General features: G+C 56.0%; 5 protein-coding genes across 5 annotated transcripts; 1 reads left to right on the top strand and 4 right to left on the bottom strand.

Annotated features, from left to right (window-relative positions):
• Positions 1-259: 259 nt before the first annotated feature.
• On the top strand, positions 260-3758 carry LTHEOB_6876 (Von Willebrand factor type A; the record flags this gene model as incomplete). The annotated part of the gene is made up of 5 exons (XM_035516179.1): positions 260-713; positions 766-1453; positions 1507-2451; positions 2513-2817; positions 2881-3758. 5 exons carry the CDS (start codon positions 260-262, stop codon positions 3756-3758), a joined length of 3270 nt encoding a protein of 1089 aa, XP_035371843.1.
• Positions 3759-7666: 3908 nt separating this feature from the next.
• On the bottom strand, positions 7667-8062 carry LTHEOB_6875 (Beta/gamma crystallin; the record flags this gene model as incomplete). The annotated part of the gene is made up of 1 exon (XM_035516178.1): positions 7667-8062. The coding sequence occupies one exon, from the start codon at positions 8060-8062 to the stop codon at positions 7667-7669; it is 396 nt and encodes a 131-aa protein (XP_035371842.1).
• A 1832-nt stretch (positions 8063-9894) lies between these two features.
• LTHEOB_6874 (Electron transfer flavoprotein beta-subunit) lies at positions 9895-10753 on the bottom strand (the record flags this gene model as incomplete). Its single annotated transcript, XM_035516177.1, has 2 exons — positions 9895-10617; positions 10700-10753. 2 exons carry the CDS (start codon positions 10751-10753, stop codon positions 9895-9897), a joined length of 777 nt encoding a protein of 258 aa, XP_035371841.1.
• Positions 10754-11162: 409 nt separating this feature from the next.
• Positions 11163-12531, bottom strand: LTHEOB_6873 (Arf GTPAse activating protein; the record flags this gene model as incomplete). Its single annotated transcript, XM_035516176.1, has 4 exons — positions 11163-11540; positions 11591-12325; positions 12378-12446; positions 12499-12531. The coding sequence occupies 4 exons, from the start codon at positions 12529-12531 to the stop codon at positions 11163-11165; spliced, it is 1215 nt and encodes a 404-aa protein (XP_035371840.1).
• Positions 12532-13322: 791 nt separating this feature from the next.
• LTHEOB_6872 (Exocyst complex component) lies at positions 13323-18255 on the bottom strand (the record flags this gene model as incomplete). The annotated part of the gene is made up of 3 exons (XM_035516175.1): positions 13323-13694; positions 13745-18003; positions 18075-18255. 3 exons carry the CDS (start codon positions 18253-18255, stop codon positions 13323-13325), a joined length of 4812 nt encoding a protein of 1603 aa, XP_035371839.1.
• Positions 18256-18737: the final 482 nt, after the last annotated feature.

The raw sequence follows: 18737 nt of genomic DNA, 5'->3' as shown, positions 1-18737 counted from the left end.
GCTGAAACGGCACTGAGGAAGCGACAGCCAAGTGCACATTCATTAGTTCCATGTCGAAGGACGGTGATCGTCTGGCCACCTCCCGACCCGCCATCTTTCGTCGCAAGAGAGAGAAGAATCTATCTGTAAGCCAGACCTAGGACCAAAGCCAAATCAGCAAAGCCCAGCCCAACGCCGTCGACTTTCCGCCGGCGGCCGACGACAGCAGTAATTCCCCCTCGCCGCCCGCCCCACGGCCTGTCTCAACCCAACAACCCCCATGGCTCACCAGTACTTGTCTCGCATAGGTCTGCGCTCGCGCTCGCGCTCATCCCGCCAATCCGTCGACACTGGTGCCCGCTCGAGCGTCACGCCAACCGCACGCTCGCGCGCGGACTCCGTGTCATCTGGTCCCGTTAAATCGGCCGCGGCCTCTGCTTCAGCGCGCTCGCAGGACCTCCCGCATTCCTCTCGAGGCATGGCCGGCATTTTGGACATCGAGCGCAACCGCACGCGCCGGGACCGCACCTTCATCGGCAGCGAGTGCGCTGTGTGCGAGGAGCCCCTCGAGCACACTCTGCGCGGCGAGCGCATCCTGCAGCTCTCGTGCGGCCATGTTTCCCACGAGGCCTGCTTCTGGGAGTACATCCGCGAGTTTGAGTCGCAGTACTGCCCGACATGCAACGCCCCATTGGCTCTCGACACCAGCCGAGGCGGCAACGTCCTGGACCTTGGTGCGTGCCCCTCGCCTGCGCGCCCCGGATATTGTATGCTGACTGCGACCAGAGAAGTTGAGCACCATCGTGCGTTCGGTGCAACCCAGCGAGCCGCAGAGCGCCACACGAAGCGTCTCCAACACGCCCACCCCATGGGACCCGCAGCCCGCCCACCACGAGCCGCCGTCCTTCCAACAGGACCGTCGCCCGTCCGTTTCGACCCACGACACTCGCGACGTGCGTGCTCGCGACAGCAGCCACCACAGCACACACAGCCGGGATGCGAGGTCGGACATGAGGTCGCAGTCGCGTGCGCATGCAAGGAGCGACAGTGGCGCTACCGGGGTTGCATCATCTGGAGACCACGCATACGACCCGACTGGCCGGCGGCACGACTACGACCTGCATTCCATGGAATCCACGCTGAGCCCCCGCGCTCCCGTGAAGAATCCCATTCCTCCACCAACCGTCACCGTCCGCAGCGAGTTCCCCACCGTCAGCAGATCGCGCCAGCAGCAGAGCCTGACCTGCCTCGTGACGGTCGAGGTTCCCGAGGGAAAATGGAGGGCCGATCCCGACGACATTCGCGGCGTCCCGCCTGCGCCATCTATGCAAGGCGAGGAGCGCACTGGCCGCTCCAAGTCGCCCGCCCCGTCGCGCATTTTCGAAAACATCTACATGAACCCAGACGTGCTCGACGAGGCAACCGACGAGCTTCACGCACGGGTGGACAATTGGCACGGACTGGATTTCTCCAGGTATTTTTAGACTCCCCTCTTGCGCAATCGCATCAACACACTAACACGTGCAGGTTTGGCAAACTTCGCTTGTTTGGCCACATCCGCGTCGGCAAGGACCGGCAATCATGGCAGGATTTGGAGTGCTACCTGTTTTCCGACATGCTGATCTGCGTCAAGGAAAAGAAGTCCAGCCACCAGCACCAGCAAATGTCCCAGTGGGATGGTGCCGAAACAACAATGAGCAAGAGGCCCAAGTGTACTCTGAAGGGCTCGATCCTGATCAAGAAGCACTTGAAGCACGTTGACACTTCCGCCGACGAGGGAGTCCTGACCCTGAGTCTTTCGGTTGCTGAGCTCCCCTCCTTCCACCTTCTCTTCCGCGACCTCAGGCAACTTGACCTGTGGAAACGGGCTCTCATGGACATTCATTCGGAGCCGCCGATGCGCATGCAAGATGTGGACCAGGACAATTCTGGCACCGACGAGGAGGATTATAGGTCCACAAAGAGGGTGTCATCTGTTCATTCCTACGCTGGAGCAAGATCAACCATGACGGCCCCCACGGAATACTCCAGCTCTCGCGTGGGCGCCAGCGACGGACGACCAGTTTCATCATTTCACGTTCCCATTGACCTTGTCGTCGTCATTCCGGTCTCCTCGTCGATGCAGGGTCTAAAGATTTCTCTCTTGAGAGACACTCTGCGGTTTCTGGTTTCCAGCCTCGGAGAAAGAGACAGGATGGGTTTGGTCACTTTCGGGTCTAGTGGAGGAGGTGTTCCGCTTGTCGGTATGACGACGAAGGCTTGGCCTGGCTGGCCAAAGGTTCTCGACTCGATCCGACCGGTCGGCCAGAAGAGCTTGCGCGCAGACGTGGTTGAGGGAGCCAATGTTGCCATGGATCTGCTCATGCAGCGCAGGTCAACGAATCCGCTGTCGAGTATTTTACTCATTTCCGACTCGTCGACTTCTGACGCGGAAAGCGTTGATTTCGTGGTGTCGCGGGCCGAAGCCGCTAAGTACGTTGATCTTCATTCCGGCCACTCCATATATGGACTGGTGCTGACTGCAACTTTTCAGGGTTACCATCCACTCGTTCGGCTTAGGCTTGACCCACAAGCCGGATACGATGATCGAACTATCGACGCGCACCAAGGCGTCGTATACCTATGTCAAGGACTGGATGATGCTCCGTGAATGTGTGGCCGGCTCGCTTGGCTCTTTGCAGACCACTTCACACCAAAACGTAAAGCTCAAGCTGAGGCTGCCCGAGGGTTCGCCGGCAAAATTTGTAAAGATCAGCGGGGCCCTGCAGATCACCAAGCGGGCAACCGGTAGAGACGCCGAAGCGTCTCTCGGGGACCTTCGCTTTGGTGATAAGAGAGGTGAGTACACATTCAACGTCAATCCGAGAAGAAGAAAAAAAAAAAGCTAATCGGTCAATTCAGATATCCTCGTTCAATTGGCGATTACTCCAGACGCTGGCTCACCTGAGCAGTTACCTCAAGACCCGTGGGAGACCATCGTTTCCGGGCTGGAAGCCCTTGGGGGGCCACTGGACCAGGATGATTCACGCAGCATGAGTGTTGAAGAGGTCCCCTTGCTCCAAGCCGATCTCACCTATGGCGACATCATTCGTGAGGGCACGCTTTCCCATCTGCCACGACCGTCTCTTCTGGCCATTACGATGCTTCCCTCCAGGAACCGGAGCTCCAAGAACCGACCCATGACGCCGCCTATTCCGCCGCATCCGTCGGTCGTGCAGCGGAGAATGGAGCTGCTTACTTCGGACATGTTGACTAGGGCACTTACACTTGTCTCTCGCGGCCAGCACGAGCGTGCCCACCACCTCCTTAGTGAAACTAGGAGTATCCTCAAGGGACTTGCCAAGGGCGGGTTGCCACCACTGCCGCCGCCGCCTGGACCGCCACCATCGACGGCCCTTCCCAGCAACCCTGGGTCTGGGTCTGAAGCACCATCACTACCGTCCCCTATCAGCGAGACTCCGCCTCGGCCCCGTACTCCTTCTCCTAATCCCGAAACGCTTCTTACGCCGGCTGCTGGCATTGATCCCAACGCTATGTTCGCGCTGGACGCTGAGCTCGAATCGTCGCTCGAGTGGATCAACCACCCGGCCGTGTTTGGGCGGGACTCTCGCAAGGCGGTGCTGCAATCGATCGGGACGATTAGTTCGCAGCGAGGGTACACGTTCCGGACGCCGGCCGAGTCGCTCTGGGCGGACCGCATTTCAGGAGTCAAGCGACTTTCCGAGCGTTCTCGCGAATGGCGCGAGGCGGGTGACGAGGCTCTTATGGAGGAGAATTAAGAGCGCGGTCACCGTACTAATACCCTGTTTTTCGCTACTTCTGACGACTTGACACGAGTTATTTGATTCGTTGCATGTACCACCATACGATATTAAAAGTACGGAGGTCTCTCTTTTTTTTCCTGACTTTTCTTGGCGCAACTCCTCGGATTGGGAAGTTTAGTATACCCGGTGTTCATTTGACATGTCACGAAGGGCTATGTTCTGGGAGGAATAGGGGCAGGAGAGGTGGTGATCAATGTTCTCCTGTATGCTGAGCCTGGTCTTGGCGAGATGTTTCTTCTTCGTATTTTTTCCTATCGAGCTCAGCACATACCTCATTATTCCTTTCGCTTCTCCCCGGTGGATTTGTTATGCTCATTTGGCGATCTTGGGAGCGGACGGGTTGTGGAACCGGGAATGGACGGCGCTTTTGTTGCGATTTTGTTGGGTAGATACCACGCGTTTTGCGGACAGGTCGTCACGCACGTCCTCTGCTGCACCTTCAACTTCTTCCTGTCACTCATCTCCTATGTTTTTCTTTTCCTTTGTCTTTGGATTCCCCATCTGTCTCCGTACGGAAATGTCGATATAAGCCTTTCGCTTGCTCGACGGTTACACACAATGCACAAGTCGATTCTTTTGCGCGTCACGCGTAGCAACCTCGCACACGGCAGCTATTGGCACAGATGCACGTGTACACAGCCTTGTCTGATGTCACATCAGACAGCACCAATCAACGGAGCGAGCGTCCCCCCGCAGCGGAGCATGGTACAGGCTCAAAAGCAAGGAAATGCAACGTTTCGCATTCTTCTAGAAAGCTGCGGGGCCCGGCAGGCTGAGACAGGAACATGAGACACAGGACATCGGCTGATGAGACTGCGGTTGTGTGTGAGAGGAAGCTGCTGAAGGGACGGGCGAGTGAGGTGCGCGTAACCCCGCCCGCTTAAAGAGACAGAATAGCCAGAAAGGAGCGCGGGAAGCGTATCGATACGGGAAGCTGGGTATGCAAGAGGAGATAAGATTGGCTCATGACTCTGGCAGGTTCCAAATCGGGCGTCAGGATGATTGACGACGCATATTCTGCAGTGTCGGAACAGTGGCCCACTTTTTGGCGGCAGAACAGGAAGCGTTCCGCGGGCGACTGGCGATCGGCTGCTATGCGTTTCGGAGCATGGATGCAGGCTAAAAAGGTACAGTTCCTCCGTGGCCTCACCGCCTGCCTCCACTTCACACCAACGTCGACCGCTGTGGCTTTGCAGCCTTCAGTCCCGACCGCGCCGATCTCCATTCGGAGCGACAGCACATTTCAATGCCCGCTGCCGATGAAACGACGTTCCCTGTCGCCCCGACTCGCTGCCATCCGCCGCGGAGCTGGATGCCTGAAGCAGGCGAGGTCGACGACAAGCGCGAAAAGCTTGGTGCGAAAAGAGAGCCAACCTTAATCTGTTTCTTTTCTTGACCGGTCCGACGCTGATGCGACGTGCGGACGGATTGCGCGTTTTTTCCCTCCCGTGAGTCGCGGCAATCATCAGGCACCACGGCAGGAATGATTCGCGCGCGCTGCCGGTGGAGCCTGTTCAGCTGATGAGAGATCTGGGGGCTCTGTCTTGTTGGATTCCTCTCTCCGCGGTGCCCCCTGCGCGTGCTCCCGCTCGCCACGAGCTATCGCCTTGCCTGTTTACGTTATCCGAACCGCACACGTCAATCACGCGCCCTCTCTCCCCGTGCGCGTCGACGCTATGGCTCGCTCCGCACCGTCATTACCGCTGGACCCTTCGCACAGAATCCGAGCAGCCAAAAAGCATGTATAGGACGACGCATCGACGATCCGTGCCTTCTGGCCCGACACGGCACCGCAGCAGCCGTCTCTGGTCCCTTACCCAACGCCCCGACTTTGGAGCCTATCACTGACGTTCCAGTGGTGTGGTACCCGGAAATTGAGGCGCTGGTCCCTGGCGGTGGATGACTTATCCTCATTCGTTGCGCGGCACTTGTTGCCCTGCTTTCTCGCTATCCACGCCGTTTCTCGTTTCACCTCGGGTAGCGACTATAGCAGACCGGCCACTATAGTGTGTACCTGTACCGCTAACTGAATAGCGATTAACATATGTCACAATAGACCCTGACTCTGCGTCGTCGTAACGCCATCCTTGGCAATCAATATTGCCTTTAGCACAACACACTCTACCTTTTCGCCCCCCGGCACACAGCCCCGTTCCTTGTTCCCCTGCCCCCGCTGTGCCGCACATCTTTTTTGGCTCTTGACCGGTCTTTCTTTTCTGCTGTGACAGTATTGTGCTGAAACCAATACTTGAGATTGACTCGTGCGCGAAACCGGACATCAGGCCACCCGATCTTCGTCAACAAGTCTTCTTGTCTTCCGAAACCAGGGTCCTCCAAAGTCGTTGCGGATACGGTCGGATACCCAAGGCTTCGTGCTGCAGGTGTGATCTGCATCTGACGTCGACAGGGAGGGCGCAGAGTCTGTCCAAGCACTGAGCAGAAGGAGGACGGGAGAGGTGATGGTTTATTGCGGAGGTACGGCGGGGGTGGCTGATAAATAAGGCAAAGGATTGTGCGAGTCAGCAGGACATACCGAGTGTTGTTCATGTCGATTTGCTTGCAGCTTCTACTACTATCCTATCAAAAATGAATATTATAATGTATTTTCAATGCGAGTTTCGAACCGCAAGCTGTTGACACGGGACAAGCTGTTGTTCCCACGTCGGCATGGCAGGTCAGTCAGCATCTCGCTTAGTCACACGGGAAAGATCTCTGGAGGGCCATCATGCCTCCAGCAATCCAGTACATGGATGATCAGGTTTGAGCAGTCCTCTTCATCTCTCAACCCCTCAAGTGCTGAACCAACCCTCTTTGCAGCAAGCCGTCATACTTCAACATCCTGTCCTCCCCTGAGCATCCGTCCGCCTTGGATTTTTGTCGTGTTTCCACCAGGTGGGGAACAGGTTGAGGAAATACCAGAAGTGACTCCTTACGAGTACTTGTCGGCAAAACATTGAGCAGGTTCCGGCTTCCCACCGGTCGGCTGAAGAACTAACGGCCCGCCCGAGTCCAGACCCAATCGTCTCCACCCAGGCACTGCGGAGGCAGAGTCATTTACACCCCACAAGGCACTCAAAAGACAGACAGGGAAAAAAAAAAGTGCAAAAAAGATGAGGATGGTGCGATTTGAACGCACAGCCTTCAGGATACTCCAAGATTGGATCTGGAATCTGACGCTATGAAGGGAATTAGTATGTTGGATATTTTGCTATTGTCGAATGATTGAAAACTTACCGCTACCGTTGCGCCACACCCCCAAGTTGTGATCAACAGTTTCGCTTGTTTTGAAATTATCCGTACAACAATTCCGCCCTGGAATGTAGAGAAGTGACAATGTCCTCAGGCCGACGAGCCTACTTCTTCCATGCTGTGTGGGTACGGCAGGATCGGGCCTCGGACGCATCGTGTGCTCGCTACCGTCTTTTCTAGCCGACAAGTCAAACCCCCGCGATTCTGCCGCAGTTGAGGAAAGTCGAAGCAGTCAAAAGATGATGCATGTTACACGCTGGTCAGTGGCTACACATTGCTGCATGGTTATTATATTAGTATCTTATATGTCTGTCTGCTTTCTACTTGGTGCCTTCTGAAAGCTTGCCTGCTCGTGCGCGGCTTGGCTGTTCAGTCATTCAGTCAAGCTTTACCCCAATAGCATCGGCAGAGAGCGGTGGACTTCGGTACTGCCTATTCAATTGAGTTCCTGGTACTCCTAATCCTGATCTGCGCGCTTGTATGCTATCCAAATGCTTTTTTAGGAAATAAAATAAAGGACAAAAAAAAACCTCCAATCAGTCCTTCTCACTCCGGTTGTCGCACTGCCTCTCACGCAAACCCATAGCATAGGACGTCCATCGAAGTGCGTTGCTTTAATGAGAACAGTAGATAGAGCTCGCCTGGTCATTAATCCCTACGCTCTGCAAATCTGTGATCCCAGGCGCCTTGAACTCGACCTTGCGGCCCTTGCAGGCCTTTTCGGCATATATTGTGCACTTGAGACCCGGGTTGATGTAGATGGAACTGACTTGGTTGTCCCACCACCCCAGGAAGTTGTAGCACCTCTTGTTATCCAAGTCTTGATTGAGGCACGCGCCTCTGCCGTTGAGATGCTGGCAGTAGCGGACGCGCCGTGCAGGATAGCCGCGCGCTTCAAGGTTGATATTCGTACCGTCGCTGACGAGCGAGGGCGAGATATTGGAGCCGCCTTCGACTGGATAGGCAGGGCCGAGGCCGGATGTGGAGGTGAGAGGGGAGGTTGTCGGCATATTCCCGACGAACTGAGGGGCGGCGAGCGCAAGGATTGCGGCACTGAGGATGAGGAAAATAGTATTATTGAGTTGCATGGTTAGTAGTAAATATGTGTTCAGCTGGCTTCATTCCCGCGAAAAGTATATACGGGTAGATTGATATATTAGTGTAATTATAGAGGGAGAAAGAAAGCGAGGGCTGCAAGAAATCTTTATACTATCAGAAAAAGGAAATGGTTTGTTGCATTCTCTCAAAGAAAATTGTATTAAGATAATTTGCCACGTTAAGCTTGGCATGTGGCGCTGATAACGTTCCCTTTGGCTTTCAATGTTCGCTATTTGTGCAGTTCTTTCTCATATTCGCAGCCACCAGCCAAAAAAAAAAAAAAAAAAACAAGGACGCCCACGGTACACTTCCCACGCCACATCTCAAAAACAGACTATTCTAGATCTTACTCTATATATATGAAGATGTAGCAGTTAACACATGAACAGTCAGAACATCTCACTGACTGTCGACACGGCGGACGCAAGATGTGTGTTCTGTATAGCCTAAATTGAACTCTTATTCGGACCTCATTCTAGAACTCGTTTGCCATATAGAGGGGTACTGCAGCCGATGGCTAGCATGAAGAATAGCATAACCATAGAACATAGCGTAAGTGTGCCTCGGTTGTTCTTTGTTTTTTTTTTTTTTAAAAAAAAAGAAAAGAAAAAGAACATGTATGGGTAGCTGGAGCTATCATCCGGATGCAAATGTAGAATTTATGATTATACATCCACGTCCGGACGATAGCCTCAACTACCCACGGCATGGACGAAAGATAAATTCACGCTAGCCGTCGGCTGCAATTCCCCCCTGCAAGAGGCCTGCTTGGTGCGTGACGTAGCGGTTAGCGATGAAAGCTTTACGATCGAGAATTTATTTCTGGTCATACTTGAGTTCAACTACGATGACTTGCTCCAAAGCAGCTGTCAAAGACCGTCTCGCTCCAATCCATATGTTGGCATGAGAAAGATAGTATAAGCTTGAAACCTGTCCCAGTACGGAACAAATATGACTAATGTAACATATTCTTAAAACACAGCTCTGCCACGCTCCCACCTAAGATGCATACTTCGACATCTTCTGTAATCTAGGGCTACATCAGTCAAGAATGGCCAAGTGTGTATTCCACTGACGGAACTCTATCGATATTGCCTGGTTATACGAGCGTTACTGGCCCGAATCTTGTGGATTCTGTAAACTGGTAAAGAGTGCCAAAGCGTTCGAATGTAGAGAGGGGTTCATTTATGTGCATTTATGATTGTATCTGTAGTCCGTTCTTGTATGTGAATGGACGTGAATAAAATCTGTAAGATATTACACTCGACTGACGTGGAAGTTGAAGCTGGCGTCTACAAGATCCTGTGGTCTTTAAAGTCGCAGCCATATCCGAACATTTGACCACAGAACGAGCTTACATGCTTGAAGATGGCTGCGGAGGCTCGTATGGTTTGGTAATGCATTGTGGCTGTACCATGTCTGACGAGGTTGAATAGGCCGTGGGGCCGGTGACAGCCCTTCTGTCATACTTTTGGAAAGTACAACCTCGTTAGTCTCGCTCGAAGAGGTGTGCAGAAGACATCCGAAGAAGAAAAGAAAAAGTCCATACCGGCTATGTACATACAATACAGATATCTCTCTTCCACCGGCCGATCCAGATTGAAGGCCTTTTCGATATCCCATCCATATCCCGTACCTATTTTTCGTCCCGGTGTAGAATCAAGTCTTTTTCTAACGTGCGAGTCCGATGTTCGTCACCCCCCATTCTGTCCGTGTATTCCGTTTTTCTTTGTCCCTTTCGCCTTTACAAAGCACCCAGCTCCTTGAGCTTGGCGATCATGCCGTCGACATCCTCAACCTTCTGGCCGCCCTGTCTCTGCGCGGGCTCGGCAACCTTGACTGTCTTCAGACGGGCCTTGATATCAACACCGTAGTCCTCGAGGGCCTTCTTAACTAGTGGCTTCTTCTTGGCCTTCATGATGTTCGGCAAGCTAGCGTAGCGCGGCTCGTTGAGGCGCAGGTCGGTGGTGATGACCATGGGCAGCTTGGCGCGGAGCGTCTCGACGCCGCCGTCAACCTCGCGAGTGACGGTGCAGACGTCGTCCTTGATCTCGACCTTGGAGGCCTGGGTGGCCTGGGCCCAGCCGAGCAGGCCGGCCAGCATCTGGCCCGTCTGGTTGGCGTCGTCGTCGATGCTCTGCTTGCCGAGGATGACGAGGTTGCTCTTCTCCTCCTCGACGGCCTTCTGCAGCATCTTGGCGACTCCCAGCGGCTCCAGCTCGCCCGCAGGCCCGTCGGCCGTCTGGACGTGCACGCTGCGGTCGGCGCCCATGGCCATCGCCGTGCGCAGCACATCCTGTGCCTTCGCCGGCCCCGCGCTCCACGCGACGATTTCCTCTACCGGCTGCGCCTTGCGCTCGCGCAGGCGTACTGCTTCCTCGACCGAGAGTTCGTCGAAGGGGTTCATGCTGTGCTTGACGCCGGCTGTCTCGACGGCAGTCTGTGCCTTGTTGATGCGTGGCTTGACCTGTTGACGAGAGCAGCAATTAGCCTCTGCACAGCGGGGTATGGAGGGGTGTGCAATCATAGTTCGGAGGATGACGACGTACGGCATAGTCAATGACGCGCTTGACGGGGACCAGGATGCGGAGATTCGAAGCCATGGTGGTGGGACGGAAATGCGGGTATGCGAGATGTCGGACGGTCGTTCCCGGCGATGTTTGAGCCCAAGGTTGGTGGTGAGTCGTGGTGGTGGTGAGTTGGAGCTTGGGATGCTGAAGCTCTTCTAACCGAAGCCGAGCTCGGCTCAGCGAGGGTGTGGGGGAATCCCGGGACGGCAGCGATTCACATGGCGCCGCTGCGACAGTCGGACCTAAAAGCCTCAATCAAAACAGTAGCGCCTGGTATTGCTCTTCTAGAAAACGCGTATTTCTACAGTGCGCCGTTTGCTCCCCTGAAGAATCGTCCGGTACTAAAGACCCGCCCGTTCCACTGACAACCCCTCTCGGCATCAAGGAAACCCATTACGCGCCCGGCGCATTCCCACATATAGACCCAGTGCAAATAAAACTACTACCAATCGCCCCATCCGTCGTCCTCCTTCTTCGCCGCCGGTGCGCTGCCGCTTCCTCCCTTCTTCATTGCCGCGGTCCCGACGCTCGTCGGCTTCGGTTTGCTTGTGGTCTGCTCTCCCGCCGACGCGAATTCATCCCAGAAGCCCTTCTTCTCCGCCGGAGGGCCCTGGGGCGCTGCGCCGAACGAGTCCCAGAAGTCCTTGTGCTCCTCGTCCGGCCCGGCCTTCTTTGCGTTTCCGTTGCGCGGCGCGAGCGTGTCGTCGCCCTCGACGAAGCGGTTGAACGAATCGGCAGCGTTCTTGCCGGCCGATTGCGCCGTCTGTCCGATGGTCATGGCGGCGGAGCGTGCTTGCGCTGCAATGTCTGCCTTGGATAGCTACTCGTGTGTCAGTCGCAGCCCTGAGAGCTTGACAATTGGGGACGTACGTTCTCCATGCCGGGCTTGACCCAGCCATCGTACCCTGTCTTCGCCGTCTTCTGCACCGTGGTGCTGAACCAGCCAAACCCTTTCGTCAAAGCGCCCACGGGGTCTTTCTGGAAATCATCCAAGCCCGGGATGCTGCCCTGCTGCTGTTGCTGTGGAAATGGGTCGCTGCCGAAACCGGCGTACTTTCCGCCCTGGTTGGGCGGCAGGTCATCCGGTCTGTTCGCATTCTCGGCGCCCATGCGTGCGAAGTAGGCCTCGTTCTGCTGCTTCTTGGACAGCGACGCCGTGCCCAAGCTGGGCGAGCCGGTGCGACCTGGCGCGAAGCCCTCCAGCTCGTTGCGCGAGACGGGCGTGCCGGCCCTGCTGCCAGCCCTGCTTCCGCTGAGCGGCGCTGCCGCCGCCTTCTTCACCGGCGTCTTCTTCTCCTTGGGCTGCGGCACGTACTCCTTGCCCTCGACCTTGGCCGTCAGCCGCTCTTTCCACTCCTCGCCCGCCTCGCTGTCGTATCTCTCGTTGATGGTGCAGTCGTCGAAGGTGCGGCCTTCGAGCTGGTTGGACTGGTGGTTGGTGAAGAAGTCCTGCCAAGGCTTGTTGCCGCCGTTCTTCATGCGCTCGAGCTCGGCTCCCTTGAAAGCGTCCATGGTTATGCTGCGAATGAAGGAGATGTGCACGCCGAGGCCGCGGTGGATGCCGGAGCAGTTCAGGCACATGAAGATGCCGAACTTAGGCGACGCCTGGATGATTGCATGTCAGCGACCGCGCACGCTGAAGGGTGACGTGACGTACCCATTGAGGGCTCGGGGCGTTGCAGTCGACGCACGAATTGTTGCCGTTCTCCTTCTGGATCTCCAGGAGCTGGGTTCAGCGTCAGCAGCAGTCCGGTGCCATTCGGGTAGGAATGGCTCACCTTGCTCCTGGTTTCAGGATCGACTTCCCACATTTTGCTCATGTTCGCAGTACAGCGCGCGGCGCGGTCGCAGGCAAGGTGGCTTCGCGGGCGGGAATGCAGTGGAAACGGAAAGTCGACGGCGCGAAAATCAGGTTGTACAGCCGGTCGCTAACTGGAGATCAGAAGCTTGACGGCTCGGCTAGCTACAGATCTCCAGGAGAAGCGCTTGGTCGAAACTCGGAGAGAGGTTGGATGGGGGGACCACTGGGCGTCGAGGGGGATCACCAGTGGGCTGCAGCTGGCCCAAGCCACCGGTTGGCCTTAGCAGGCCCAGAATTACTGCTCACCCACGCGACCTCCTCCCCACCTCCACCAGTCCGTCTCCATCGAATACGTAGATCGAGTGGTCGAGATTGCCATGACTGCTCCATCTCCTTGCATGTCAAACAACCATTTTTATATTCAACATCACTCGGCACAAATTACTCTAATTAGCAAGAGGCGAAAGAGACTGTACACCTTTTCCCATCTCGATCCTAGTCCGAAGAAAAGCGAGCGAACAGCGCCGAAGAAGAAAAATGCGAAGAAAGCAATCTGCTCATGACCTCAATGCGAGAAGAAGCAACGCGATCGTTATGGCATAGCTCAGTGGGGAATTGCGAGAGAGGAATGAAGACTGCTAGCCAAACCAACCCATGCGCCAATGAAAGAATAACGGCCCGACATGAACATTGCGCGGCGTTAACGTAAGGAATAATGCAAGAATGACAAACAACAGACGCAGCACTCTCGAGCACCCGTGCTGCCGGAATCGAGAACCAATTACATCTTCAACCACAAAATCACCGTCCCTTGAACGATCCCGCAATCTCATCGCCCCAACTGCCAACATCCACCTCTCCGCCATACACGTCGTTGTTGATGCTGATGAGCTGTTGCCACACGTCCTGATACTTCCTCTCGCACTCACCCAGGACCTTGACCACCAGGTTGCGGCTGAGACCCGGATCATCCGCATCGCCAAAGTGCTTCTCAACGCGCTTCCGCAGAGCTTCGATGCCCTTCCTGATTTCCTTGCTATCGTGCGACGCCGTGACTTTCTTGAACACGGTACGAGAGTGTGAAGGGCGGCTGGCAATGGCCGACGGCGGCGTGCCAGCTGGGAGGGCTCCCAGGATGCTGGGGATAGGGTCGAGGAAATCCTGCATTCGCTTCTGTTTAATGTCATGGCGTCCTCTGAAATTAACGGTACCGCAGAACTTACCAAGAGCTTGCCGAGTGGCCTTCTGATGATGGCGTCAAGATACAGCGCCAGATGCTCGTCCATCTCGGCCTTGGCCTTTTCCTTCCACTCGCCCAGCACAAGATCTCCGTGCGTTTCAACTTCCTCGATGTAGTGGTTCATGTTCTCAATGTGGAGAATGTGGTAGTTCAGCGCCTCCTTGTCTTCAGGGTCCGCGCCGGCACCCCCGACAGCCGCGCTCTGCGCCGCCATCGCGGCCGGGCTTTCCTTTGCAATCACCTTCAAACTTTCGAACATGGCCTTGTTGATCTTTTGGTATGCGTCATCAACCATGGTTCTCACCTCGAGACGTTCGAGATCATCGGCCGGCGGGATCATGTTCTCAATGGCGCCGGAGAAGTGCGGGAAGGTCTTGAAGAAAGAGATGACACCCTTCCTCTTCTTGATCTTGACCTTTGTATCTTCGATAGCAGTTATTTGCGTATCAACGAAACGGTTGAACAGCCCGGCGAGGCGCGTCTGGAGAGCCTGGAAAGTGCGCGTGAGGAAGTCCTGGTTGGTCTCCTCATACTCGATAAGCTTGCGGTCCAAGCAGGCCAGGATGCCGACACCTTGCAGTGGATCACTGTTGACCACAAACTCAACGAGGTTTTGTAGCTCTGTAGGCCAGAACGAAAAGATATCATCCATGACCTCGACAACTCGCTTTGCCAGTGCCCGATCAGGCTCAAACATCTTCCGCGCGAGCAAATTCGACCCCTTCCTCGCGTGTGGCGGCGCGGCGGTAACGGCATCAGCGAAGTCGACGTTCTCGGTAGATGATGCGTGGAAGAATTCCACGACGAAGTTCTGCTCCGTGAAAACCAGAGGTGCCATCTCATCAAGAGCGCCAGCAAAAGCCTCGTAGGGGTAAAGACGTCCACCCTTGTCCGCCTTTTCGTTGGAGTTTGAGCGGAGGCCCCTCGCCAGAGTGCCGCTGCGTTTAACGGTGAGCTTGCGGGCTGTCGTCTTGAGAGTCTCAGTGTCCTTCTCCTGCGAGGTAAATAGAAGATCCTGCTCTTCGCCTGTAGGCCTGCGGGCCATCTTCTTCCATGCGGAAGCATTATCCCTAAACTCTTCTTGGTACACCGGCCGAGCGCGGGCTTGGTACATCTTCAGAAGATTATCCCACGTCTGCAGATCAATTTCCTTGGCAAAAAGCAACAACGGACTGTATTGCCACAATGCGTTGCGTGCAAAATCGTGAGTGGCAGGATCCAGCCTTGTCGATAGGCCGCCGGAATTTTGCCGTGAGATTGCATCTCTGGTGTTGAGCAGTGCAGCACCAAACGTCATATCCATGTGCTGACCCAGGCGTTTGAGGAAGACAGCAGCCTCCTGTAGATACCTCTGCTTCTTCTCTTGCAATGCTCTCATGTTAGAAAGCTCGCTGTTGCCCATACCGGACGCGCCGTCAACTACTTCAGCACCTTGACGGATGGCAGGATCGATGGTAATCATGGCCTTGTAAAGCAAGAGCAGCGAATTCTCGATGACCTCCAAGCCTTCAGGCTTGCCGATCTTCGCAGCTCTTAGAGGTTCCAGTTGTCTCGTGTCGATAGAGATAGTGTCGACAAGCTTCTGCAGCTCAGAGTGCAAAAGCTTCTGGTTAGCTGTCTGGACCTGAAGACCTTGACTCTGTGCCTCGATGAAGGCGATGTCATCATTCAGACTGCTGAGCTCGACATTGTACAGTGTCAATAGGCCCTCAAGTTCGTCACACTCGCTGATGACTTTGTCAAGCATCTTCTCGACTGCCTCCACTCTGTCATCATTGTGATCAGTGTTGTTCAGCCAACTTCCAGCTTCGACGCGGGCTATTTCGCGCTTGAGATCTGCTTCAAAGGCTTCAAGCTTCTTTGGCTGCATGGTTGCGCTGCCCCATCCAAAATCGGAGAGAATCGACTCGATCTCCAAGCCCCTGACGTCCAGAACAGTCGCATCCAAACCCAGTGAGGCGAGATACTTAGCCTGCTGGTTGGACCGTCTTCTCTGTCTGCGTATGTCCTCCGGAGATTTACCACGCTTCCCATCCGGGCTCGGCGATCTGGATGCTGCATCTCCTGCAGGAGCTTCTGTTGGTTCAGGGCCGATGGTAGGGGCCGAGACAATGAGCCCAGGAAGGTCGGGTTCGGCAGCACTCTCTGCAGCAGGCTTCTCTTCGGCGGTTGGCTCAGGAGCAGGAAATTCCGGGGCCTCCAAGCCCTTTGGCGTCTCCACCTTTGTACTATCATCGGTGTGTTGCCTATTCAACGAGGGTGCGTTGAAAACTCCTGTGATACCGTCCGGTTTTTGCTCTGAAGGTGCATCTGCCAATGCGGCCTTGAACTTCTGAGCGGCACCGCCAGCGCGTGGTTTGAACGCACCGTATGCGTTGGCTGCCTTACGCAAAACATCGGCCATGTTCGGTTTTCCATCAGCCCCTCGTTCAATAGCAGCACCCAACTTTTTCTTTCCGATCATTGGACCCAGACCTGGTTTCTCGGCCTCTTCCGGCTCGTCGTCTTTCCTTGGAGGCGGTCTGACTGCAAGAGGCGATGGTGTCTCAGAGACTTCAGGCTCTGGAGTTGGGTCGGGTGTCGGTTCCTGCGTAGGCTCGGGCGCAGGCTCCTCCGGTGCAGGCTCCGGTTCAGATTCCGCGGGCGCGGGCGCGGGCTCAGGTTCGGGCTCGGCCATCAGTTCCTTGGTTTCGACAGCGCTAATATTATTGAGAGGCTTAACCGGCTCCGGCGCATCATCCTTTACTTTCGTCATCGAATTGGTATCGGACGACAGGAACGGTCCAGGCGGACCTCTTGGCCCGTTGGCCAACGGCCCTTCTCTTGACGGAGGGACTCGCGGTGATGGAGGGGCACGAGGCGATGGGGGCGGGCGAGGCGACCTCAAGGCCGGAGGCATGTCGTCATATCGAGGGGATTTGGGAGCATCTGAGTTGTGACCACTGGTTTCGAGAGGGGAAAGCATGGGCGGCCGCTTGCGCTCCGGTGGCGCCTCAGCGGATTTCTCCTCAACATTCTCCTCATTCCTCGACATAGTACTGTGGGAAGTTGTCGGGCGTAGGCCCTGAGGCGAGGGGTCTCTTCTAGCCCCGTTGGGCCCGAACCTATCAAATGTTGAGCTTGCAAGCAAGGAACTCTCCATGGAGCTAGCATCGTCTGCCCTCCTGTCAACAGGCGATCTCGCCCTATCAATCGGCGACCTTGGAAACGCATCTGCCCTCTCGATTGGCGATTTAGCATAATCTCTCTGTCTTCCAGGACTTGCTTGAGGTATCTGAAGAGGCAACTTGGGATTACGTTCACGAATGGGCGATGTGGGCCTTTGAGAAAACTCGGATTGAGAGGATTGCGGGGTAAGATGAGAAGGTGCAAGAGAAGGAGACTGCCCCGGGGGGCCAGTAGGAGGGGAAGGCCTAAATTGCTCCTGACTTGGGCGCGGCCGCATCTGCTCTCTGCTTGGTGGCTTGCGAAGTTCTCGCGACGGTTGTGGCCTTGGCTGGGGCTGCCTTGAAGGATCCCGGGGATTGGGCAAGCCTGGAGGGAGCTCTCCTCCACGAGACGGGGGCCCGCGCGAGCCTGACCTATCCCTATCATCACCCGCAGTACCAGGTCGACTCCTCGGCTGCAGAGGCCTGGGCGCACCAGCATCACCAGGTGGGCCCGCAACCGGACGGCGGCTTGGAGATTCACCAGACCGAGAGGGTGGAGGGCGGGGACCAGGACTGGCAGGCGGTAGCTTTCCCGGAGGGCCCTGGCTCGGAGGACCCCTTGGACCCTGACCCGTCGGCGGGCGCAGCATCATATCCAGTTCCTTCTGGCTGAACCCAATCAGTTGTGGGACCTTGCCGGATGTATACTTTCCGTAAATCTTGATCAAGCTGTTGATGAAGAAGTCTTTCTCCTTCGGTGAGTTTGCGTTCCAGTAGTAGGGCTTCGCAAGCGTCACTATAAATCCAGTAGGCCCTGCCCAGTCCTTGCGCTGCTGCTGCTCCGGCGTGGCAGGTGCAGCATTGGCGAACGATTCAACCGCCGACAAATCCTCCATATGCCACGTCTTGCCGATTGAAAATGAGCCATTGGCATTTTCGCGGGCCTTATGAACGCGGACCCTGCCAGAGCTCCGCACCGCGATTATGATTACACGGGGCTTCTTATTTTGCGCTGGAGAGTTGGGTGGCGGAGGGGTCTGGGGATGGGCAGCATCCTCGGAGACGCGCAAGTGGGTGATATAAGACTCGGATACTGTGGTGGCCGTGTCAGCCCAATGCCTGTGCGAGAACGCCAGGTTGCAAGGTGGAAGGGAGCGCGCATACAGGCTCCGTTCGGGTCCATCTTGCTGAAACAACTTTCGATGATCCTGCGCTTCTCATCTTCATATTTTTCTGCGCGGCCATTGCTCGCGGCAGGCGGGGGCGCCCTTGGACCGCGGCCATCTTCGCTGGGCCGCCCACTGGAGCCAGAGCCGTTGGGGTTGTGGGACCGACTGCCGTTCATGACGGGTGGGGAGAGGAGGCGGGAGCGTCGACGGATGCGGGTCGAGGACGAATGCGCTGACTTAAAAGAGCGTCGAGAACGCCTGGTTCATTGTTTGCTTGGGCGGAGTTGGTGTTAGGTGTCTGACGCAGGCATGGATACGGAGCGGCGATGGCCCCTCCCCCCAGGCGATTGGCGGCGGGCAGGCGACGGTAGTGCGGGCACGGGATAGGCGCTGGGCTCACTCGAGGGGCGATGCGGTCGGGTGCCAGCGTGGGCAGACTGTCCTGTGAAGAAATGCTGCGGCAGCAGCGTTACGTGTGCCTGGAGGCAAGCTGCCGTGTACACTGGTGCTTAGCCCACTGGCGGCAAGCGGCTTGCTGCCGGGGTTGTGGCTTCCGAGAGGTGCGACTAGGTTGCTTTGGGTTTGGGCGGTCTAATCCCTGTGCGACCGGCCTGTCGGCCAGAAATTTGAGAGCCTCCAACCAACTCCAAATTTTTTT

Source organism: Lasiodiplodia theobromae (assembly GCF_012971845.1).
Source record: "Lasiodiplodia theobromae strain AM2As chromosome Unknown scaffold_20, whole genome shotgun sequence".
Taxonomy (NCBI): Eukaryota; Fungi; Ascomycota; class Dothideomycetes; order Botryosphaeriales; family Botryosphaeriaceae; genus Lasiodiplodia; species Lasiodiplodia theobromae.
The sequence above is the reverse complement of the archived record's forward strand: the minus strand, read 5'-3'. Positions and strand labels throughout refer to the sequence as shown.